The 9597-nt window shown below is 42.0% G+C and overlaps 1 protein-coding gene across 1 annotated transcript; it reads left to right on the top strand.

The window, feature by feature from the left end:
• Positions 1-3174: 3174 nt before the first annotated feature.
• On the top strand, positions 3175-7272 carry LOC144526984 (homeobox protein engrailed-2b-like). Its single transcript, XM_078264783.1, has 2 exons — positions 3175-3700; positions 6956-7272. Exons 1-2 carry the CDS (start codon positions 3175-3177, stop codon positions 7270-7272), a joined length of 843 nt encoding a protein of 280 aa, XP_078120909.1.
• The last annotated feature ends 2325 nt before the right edge of the window (positions 7273-9597 follow it).

Raw genomic sequence — 9597 nt, 5'->3', positions numbered from 1 at the left:
AAAGAGACCAACATGGCGGCCTGTTTGGAAACTTTCTCTTATTTTACGAAAATAGTTCACCGAAATGTGTTTCTGGAAAAAGAATTATGCGAGAAATAGGCTATGCACTTGATGAATCTGTCTTCATTTTAGATCGACAACGGTCAGTTTAAAAGGTTTTCGTGAGGTGGCGAGTCGAGGCAGACCCCCCTGATTTGCATAAAGTAGCCTGGATTTAACTTTATGCAAATGAGGTGCGAAAGTCACCCGGAAGCTACCAGAACGCATTGCCCTGCTGCTTGCACAAACAATGAATGGGAAGCGTGGAAACACTTGTAATATTGGGATACAACAATATCCAAAATGTAAGATGATATCTAGCCTTATATATCAATATCGATATAATAGCAACACATTGCCCAGCCCTATGTAGGCCTATGAATGGTTCATGAAAACAGCCTGGCATTAAGCTTGTTTCGCCAGTCTTGCTTAATACTGGTAGCCTGGATGCCAGCTGAACTTAGCCCCGCCCACAACATCTGAGGTCGGGAAGTTCGGTCTGGATTTGATCTGTTGTGGAGCAACTATGTTGTCAGTGCGGGCTTTATACGATGATGGACAGATGATCAACAGTAACGTAATCAACCACGTCACCAAAGAGCACTTGGGTTGAATTTGGTTACAACAAAGATGGCTGCCGCTGGAGAATTGAGATGTGTAGATTCCGCCATCGCGTCTGTTACAGGAGATATCGACAGCGCATTCATTTCGGAAAGATGTTTTTGTCGTCCTTCCTACAGGATTCGGCAAAAGTTTAATTTATCAGCTGGCCCCGATGGTCGCTAAGAAGATGGGGCGCTCTGATTGGTTGTAGGTCTATCCAATTGAGTACAGAGGCATTTCCTTTCCTGGTTCGGTTAAAACACGCCCCATAATCACAGTCCAATGGAGCAGTATCAGACTCATATTCTGACTAGAATCTGAGTATGACGACGTCAGGCTATAATACTGGACCAATTTCAAAAAATGTTGTTCCCGTCAGTCACTTATGGCGTTTTTCCATTACATGGTACCTGCTCGACTCGCCTCGTCTCTACTCGCCTCGACTCTACTCGCCTCACTGTGCGTCCGTTTTCCATTGCAGATTTTAGTACTGCCTCAGCGTGTCTGGTCGTCATAGCGGCGCCGCAGTAAACTGACGTGACCTAACGCGACACACACAGAACGTGGAAGGTGTGTTGTTGTTGCCACAGCCAGAAGACACATTTTGTTTCAAATGAAGCTGGAGGCAGCAAAAATAAACACAGCTGGCTGAACTATTTAAAAATGGCGGGTTTGTTCAGGACACCCCCCTCTGTCGCTTTCACGTCACCTTTTGATATCGGCTCAGCTCGCTTGGAACCTCGACTGAGGTGGTACTAAAAAAAGTACCTGTTAGCAGGTACCAGGGACTTTTTTTTCGTAATGGAAAACCAAAAAAGGCGAGTAGAGTCGAGGCAAGTCGAGCAGGTATCACGTAATGGAAAAACGCCATTAAACGCAAAGTAGGCCTGCTCTAACCCTTCTTAGCACCTGCTCATAACTCAGTTATAACCTAGTCTTGCTAGACCATCCTCCACACGCTGCGGAGGAGGATCTGACTAGCATTCCGGGATGGGGGGAAAAACGTGTTTTTTTAGTCGTGCAACAGAAAACTCATGCAAAAGACATGCATCCAGTGGAATTTCCTGCGGCACCTGAGTCAGTGACAGACTGGTCATCTGGAATTTGGGCAAATGCCAGAAGGGCCGCACCCCTATGGACCCTTATGGGCCACTACTGATAATATGTCTATGGTTAATTTTGATAAGTTATTTTATGCATGAAGCCACAGATATTCAAGATTGTACTGCAGTGAGGTGCGTGGAAAGATTCACTCGGAAGGTAGAGTTACTAATTTCCAATCTAGGTTATTGACAAAAATAGGGCCGGTGTGTTGCCAATGCCAGGGCCGGTTTTTGATCCCAGTCCATCACTGACCTGAGCAATCCCGGTAGTAGAACATCGTGGATACAGACTAGTCATAACCCAAACTTCAGTATCGTCACTTTTTGAACCTGTTGCATAAATAATGAAGTGCATGGACTATTGTTTTGGTTTATGTTTGGGGTAACCTGTGCTATAAATCATGTATAGGGCCCACAGTACATGAATTCAAATTGTAGCTGCTGACTAGCTCTCACAACTTGGAATAATTATCATGTTCAGCTCCATTCAAGGCATGTTCAACTGTAGCTATTTCAGTTTTGTCTTGTATAGACTTGAATTATTGCCAGCCCATAGTCCAACACAATCACTACTAACCATCAACACATGAAGTGGGATAGCATGAGTTGCACTGGGACATTGTTGACATGTCTTATAATGACATATCATGTTAATGTGATGATTGGAAGTGGCTTTATTAGGCTCTCCTTTACTACCTGAAAGCTGGGGGGAACATTATTTTCCACTATAGCCACCCTATCCCTGTTCAAAAGTTCAATCTGTGCCTTTAAATGTTCAAGTAATAAGAGATTTCCGCTGCAACCTGAATGCATCACAAACTGACTAGGTGGATTGGAGTAATCTGCGTCTCCAGGGAATTCCGGGAACCTCACATGACACCAACTCCCCGTCTCTATTGGTCCGAGGCACGTGTCTGAGAGACCCGTAGTACAACGTCATCGCAGCGTCTCGCAGCCAATCACAAATGAGAACCAAAATCCGTAGTGAAAGTATTTGAGCGGCGTCTTTATCAGGGCAGTTTAGTTCTGCTGGACGCATCAATAATTGTGTGCAGGGACCCGGAAAAAAAATAAATAGACTCTTTATTTTTCAAACTCTTTTTTTTTTTTTTTTTTTACAATTTTTAAATAAATAGAAATTGAGCCGCGAGTCCAGCCACGAGGAGTAGGCTTTTACCAGAAACTGAAGCATGAATTTTCTTTGTCAAAATCCTAAGAGGCGCGTTTTCACAGCAAAAACAATATAAAGAAACTACTCTGCCAAAACAAGGAATTAGTCTAGCTCATCGACGTTTTTTTTAGTGAAAAATATAGGCTAGCAGCCTTATTAATTGATAAGAAAGAGGACAGGACAACACGAAATTGGAATTACTACTTTGTAAAAGGGGGGCAGAGAAAGAGGTGCTGAGGGTGATCAGGCTTCATCATTATGGAAGAAAATGCTCGCCGAGACCCAGAGCGCGCACAGGACTCCGGCGAGGAGTCCAACCGGGCCATCCTGCCTCTCCTCCAGCCACCTGGCAACCAGCAGTCCCACAGGATCACAAACTTTTACATCGACAACATTTTGAGACCGGACTTTGGCCGAAAGAGGAAGCACGGGACTCCGGTCCGGGAGGGAGACCGTCTGGGTCTGGGTCTGGGAGTGATCATACGCACAGAGGAGCTGAAGTCTTCCAAAACTGGCAACCCGCAGCAGGGTGGAGCAGGAGGCGAGGAAGAAGAAGAAGAACAACAAGAGGAGGATGAGGACACGGGAGCATCCGACGACCAGCATCCGGACACTGAGGCCAAGAGGCCGGACCTGAGAGCCGGGGATGCGGCTGGGAAGGATCGGGGGGGCGGCGGGGACCGGTGCCGCAGCCCCGAGGCCGGCTCGGCCCCTGCGTCCAAGCCGCCGATGCTGTGGCCGGCCTGGGTTTATTGCACCCGCTACTCGGACCGTCCGTCAGCAGGTTGGTGGGAAAATATTGCTCGGCCACTTTTCGTTATAGACGAATTGAAAGAACCATAAATAAATAAATAAATAGGCTAAAGAAATAAACGAAGGGTTAGATTGCTTACTTAATTTCTGAGTCTGTTAAAAAAAGGGCAGAATTACAGAAAACAGCTTCTTCATTTAGAGAGAGAAAAAAGCTCCGATTGCATTATGTTCAAGTTTAAAAGCTCTGGAGGCCAATTCTTTAAGAGTGACATTTTTTTTTTGTCTGTGAGCTGTGCGACCCCCAACCCTGCTTAATAGACATATCACTTGTAACAATTGACAAACCAGTTATTGCACCACCATAACTAATATTATCTTAATTATTTCATACTTTCAATAGGCCTGTTTTAAAAAATATATATATATATGATAGTAACAGTCCTAGAATCGACCCAGACCTACTTTGCATGAAAGTAACTATTTCAAACGCAAAACAGAAAGTAATTCGAGTTGTTTCGGGATGGGATTCGATCTGGATTTGGGCTTTAAAATAACGATCAAGTGCACGAGAGGACACGATGCTGTCGAAAAAGTAACGCCAAAATAAAGTTCGAATTACACACGAGTCGAAAGTAGAGTTACAAATGTGGAGAAGTGAAGTAAAACCAAGTTTAACGCCATTGTTCCTCAGTCTTCTTTGTTGATGTACCATTAGCATATTTTTTTTTTGACAATGGGGGGGGGGGGGTCTAAAAAGTGAGGACCGTGTGTCCCAAAAAATAAAGAAGGATTCGATGTTGAAATGCTGAACAAAACTTTAACGCTTTTTCACCCGCCAACGAAATAATAATAATAATAATAATAAGTCATTTTTGACAACATTTCCATGTTATGAACATGTTATGAAATGATCGGATTTAAAGCATTTTTGCATTATACGCGTTTCATTCTATTGGCGCATCGCTCTGTTTGAACTGTGCTGCTCTATCCGAGCAATTTAAATACCCACATTCATGATTCATTTTTTTTATTTTTTTATTAATAAAGTGAAAAAGTTTGTGCTCTGTAGGCTATTTTACAAGTGGACGCATGGTGCACTTGGACTTTTCCTTTGTCGTGATTTAGAAACGCGTTCGACATAAACAATGTTGCTAAAAAAAAACACACAGCAGGTGGAAGAGAAAGGAAAAAAAAAAAGATGTTACGATATGTGGAAAGCTAGAGCGCAAAAACGAAGCCAAAACAGGCAGAAATGTTGTGTTTTTATTGTTGTATGGAAACACACACACACACACACACACACACACACACACACACACACACACACACACACACACACAAAAAGTTTCCATCGAGGTCCAGGCCTGAGCTTATGGAAATGACCACAAAGGGCCTTCAGAGAGGTCAGGGAGGCTGCAGCGTCTCCTGCATTATTAAACAAACCATAACTTCGGGGGAAATGAGTCAAATCTTTCACTTACAGGCTATAAGATTATATAAAATGGTAGAACGTGTAAGGTAAAGATGTAACGCATTGTTGCCAACCCAACCGCAGTGCTTCAGTTTAATAAGCTCATGAACACCTCTTGTAACTGTTGGACGGCACAATTACATTTAGGGCCTGCTATGTTTTCATACCAAAGCTGAAATAGATTTTTCCATTCGTTCCCATTTATTTACCCTTTGACATCATAGAAACGTCTGCGTATCAGGCTATAATAGAAACAAAAGGGGTTATCTCTCTTTTTTTGTTGTTGAGGAAACTACTTTTAAAAAATGGAGTTCCTATGGTAACAGGGAGGGAAAGAGGCGCCTAACTCCCCATCCTCCATCACATCCTAACCCCACCCCCATCTGCCCCCCCACTCCTCCCGTGCTCACTGGAGGACATGCAGCCACCATGCAGCCTGATGGCTTGTTGCTCTAGAGTAGCCTAATATCCTCCATTTCATTTCCTACACCTGTGTTTGGCAATAAACATTCTGTCAAGAAAGTTGCCCATATCTCAGAATAGTTCCTTTCAGATTGACCTAGTCAAATAGGCTATTTAACCCTAATAGGTGCTTAATTACAAGGGCAGCAAAAATGGCATATAAGTATAGGCTATATCATAAAAGACATCACGAGGCATACTTACTCAATTCTGATTAAGAAAAAAATCAGTTCAATTAGCTCATGAGATTGGTTCATAATTCTACTGAATAATCACACTGAGAAGGAAAAGCCTTGACTATCATTTTAATTCGTATACACTCAGTGGATTTAAAATACATAAATAAATCTAGTTAAATTATAGCTACTACAATATTAATTGACCCAAAAGACTCCTGAAAGCAGCAGAAGGACCTCCGAAAACCACCAAACCTCGGCTGGTTCTTTAGCCATTATGACTCAAAGATCAACATTTAGCCTATATGTTTATATAAAAGGGGAGATATATTGCTAATGTAGCTATTTGAACTTGTTATTCCATCCGTCAAGGAGCTTCTATAGCGCCATGTTATCATTTAGCCTATACCTGACAGTCACGCTAAATAATCTAAAATATCCCCATGAAGCAAAAGGTGATCAGATGTTTTCAGAATCCTGTTAATAGCCTGACCCATATTTTATACAGTCTGCATGAGCCTGACGCACGAAACCCCTTAAACCTTTCTACATTTTGGCACAAACGTAGGTTAAATAGAGGCACTATAGCTTTCTGTTGACTAAACGGAACCATGTTTCCATAGCACTCTTCTACCTGTGATTGCGGTGCCTACTTTTATAGGCCCTAATGGTGTACGATACGCAGGTATACCCACTAAGAAAGCTCCAGGATTTCCATATAGGCCTACCCACTTAAAAACGCCCAATCACACGCAACAACATACTTTCCATTATATATTTTTTTATATATTTTGAATTATCATCTGTGTTCTTTTTCTTCGCATAGGCTAAATAAAGGTATTTCCACCGTAAATTGTTGACAATGAAGTTGTTGACGCTCAAAACTTCACTGGGGGAGAACACCCAGACCCCCCACTATGATATGCCCTCCCTTCCCCAAAGATTCTGGCCCATGTATACAAGCCAATATATATATATATATATATATATATATATATATATATATATATATATATATATATATATATATATATATATATATACCCACTACAATACATTAGACTACACCACTGATAGGCCCCTATAGCCTACCTGTGATTATAAAATGTGAAATGTGAGAAAGCTCAAACTGACTCTAACCACTGGCTGTCATTTTTTGTCTCTCCCCCACCCCAAGGGCCCAGATCCCGCAAACCAAAGAAGGAACCGACCCCGAGTAAAGAGGACAAGCGGCCCCGGACGGCCTTCACCGCGGAGCAGCTCCATCGGTTAAAAACGGAGTTCCAGAGTAACCGGTACCTGACCGAGCAGCGGCGGCAGAGCCTGGCCGGAGAACTTGGCCTTAACGAGTCTCAGATCAAAATCTGGTTTCAGAACAAACGGGCCAAAATCAAGAAAGCCACCGGGAATAAAAACGCTCTGGCGCTGCATCTCATGGCACAGGGACTGTACAACCACGCCGGGTCCAAGGATGCCAAGTCGGACAGCGACTAGAGGAGACACGGAGGGAAAGGAGGGGGGGTTCTGAACCATGCAATAAAAATCACTTCAGTACCAGCATTCATATTTAAAAACTCAAGCAGAGACGATATTATGACATTTTGTTTGTGTGTGTGTGTGTGTGTGTGTGTGTGTGTGTGTGTGTGTGTGTGTGTGCGTGTGTGCAGGCTAATGCGTCCGCAGGGCTGTAGTAGCCTATAAATGACGACGTCCAATCCAAATCAAAATGTATGCTGCGTTCATGTCACAGACAGAAGTCGGGATTTTCCACGGTAACACAACTGTTAAGATTCGAAAACCCGCCACTTATGTAGGCCTACAATTAGCCTAGATGTCCAATTAAAAACAGCCACGGACGCTTCTGTTAGATCTGATTTTAGCAACTTTATAGGCTGCATTATTTGATTTGGGTCTGAAGTAACGTTTGTTAAGAAGGCCGATTCTGAACTCTGCGTGGCACATACAGGCCATATTTCAAAATTGGTGGTCACTCATTGAGAAAAGAGTAGCCTAAAAACATTTCTATGTGTTAGCTAAAAGCAGGCTACCAGCCGCTGGCAGATGAGGCAACACAGTTCATTTCAAATGCTACCATTTAGCCTAGCTTTGGGATAAAACATGTGCTTTGATGTAGCCTAGTAATTTAAAGGCTATCTTATTATCAATGGCTAAGCAAATAAAGACTATTTTGAAATTGTTTAACATTATAACTAATAGGCCTAGTTAGGCTATAGGCTAGTTTTAACAGTGTACCCCGCCATCTTTGACATCAGGTAATAGCCTATTATTTCAGAAACCTCACACATTTCAGCCTACTTCAATTTCCAAATTTCTACCTGAGTTGTTGTTGTTTTTTCCTGTGAAGAAAACAACCAGAATACCAATATTCTGACATACATGGAATGCAGCATTTTCGGGTAAGATGGGACAAATAGGCTACAGAAAACATCTTCGATGTTTGTTTTTTTTTTAGAGGCGGGGAAAGAGAGCAAATAACATCCAATAGGAGCTTAGAAAGCATGCACGAGCTCCATGCCGGGATGAGACTGGTGGACTGGACAGCCGTCACGCGCACTACAGCCCTGTGTCCCGTCAGGCTCAACTGTTGTGTCTGAGGAACTTTTATTGTTTATGAAAACTATATGCTGAAATCCAAAGATTTTTTTCTGCTGCATTCTGGGAACTGTGAATTGAGAAAATAGCCTATACTTTGTGTTGTCTGTGTTATGTACTTTTTCTTACTTAATTGGCTATTTTCCTTTTTATTCTGTCGGCGTACTGTTGGCCTACTGAATGTTTACCTGGAGGTCTGGTTGTTTTGGAGTAGCCTTCTAAAAGCCTTTTACACGGGCGCCAACATTAGATAATAACGACCCATTTTATATCTGGAATTAAAGGTCTGCTTTATAGAAGCTGTGTGGTGAATGAAAACTGTTTAATTACTAAATTGGTCCTTATAGCCTACAAAAGAACTGGCAATGAAGCCACACGCAACTGAACACAACAAGCCTCGATTTGAATTTATTATCCGATTTTAGGTAGTGCTGGAAGAAAGCAAGCTGCGTTTTCTCCAGATAACACCAAACACTCGTTTTCATTTTTATTTTCGTTTATTTGAAGAAAAAAAAAATCCATTTAAATGACCAGAACACACCTTTTTTTTCTGTCTTTCAACAACCACTCAAATTGTAGCCTTACACCCCGTTTAAACAATTCACATTATTTCCCAAAGCCAAGCTAGCATCAACAAGGGACATTTTTCCCCATTCATGTCCGACCGTCTGCCGACTTTGGCACCGCACCCTCCGGCCAAACCACGGACCTATAGCTCGTAGCCTATAGGCTATCATTCTACGAATGTTTCAAGAAAAAATAGGCAACGTTTTTTTATTTGTTGTTAACAAAGAACAGTTATATTCTTATTTATAATACAATGCACACATCTATAGCCATGTGGAAACGGGGCTCTGGAGTGTTTACATAACTTATTTTTCCTGCAATAACTTCTCTGTTTGAATGCCTCATCTGACGGGCCTTTTGCCGGGTCTAATTAATGTGGATCCGAACCAAATCGTGGTCTTACGATGCTGTGAATGTTTCTTTATTATTTTCTTTTTTAATTTTGTGTTATAGGAAGTCCGTTTTTTCTTCTTCCTTGCATTCAATTACAACCCTGGACAAGCTTCTGCCTTAAAAAAAAAAAAAAAAAAGTTAGCAAATATAGTTAGTGTTCTGAAGAAAAGAGCAGCGGTGTTTTCTACAATGGGATTTTTTTTGACATCAGGATTTTTTGAAATGAACACATTGAGTTGTGTTTTA

Source organism: Sander vitreus, chromosome 12, assembly GCF_031162955.1.
Source record: "Sander vitreus isolate 19-12246 chromosome 12, sanVit1, whole genome shotgun sequence".
In the NCBI taxonomy this organism is placed as follows: Eukaryota; Metazoa; Chordata; class Actinopteri; order Perciformes; family Percidae; genus Sander; species Sander vitreus.
The sequence above is the reverse complement of the archived record's forward strand: the minus strand, read 5'-3'. Positions and strand labels throughout refer to the sequence as shown.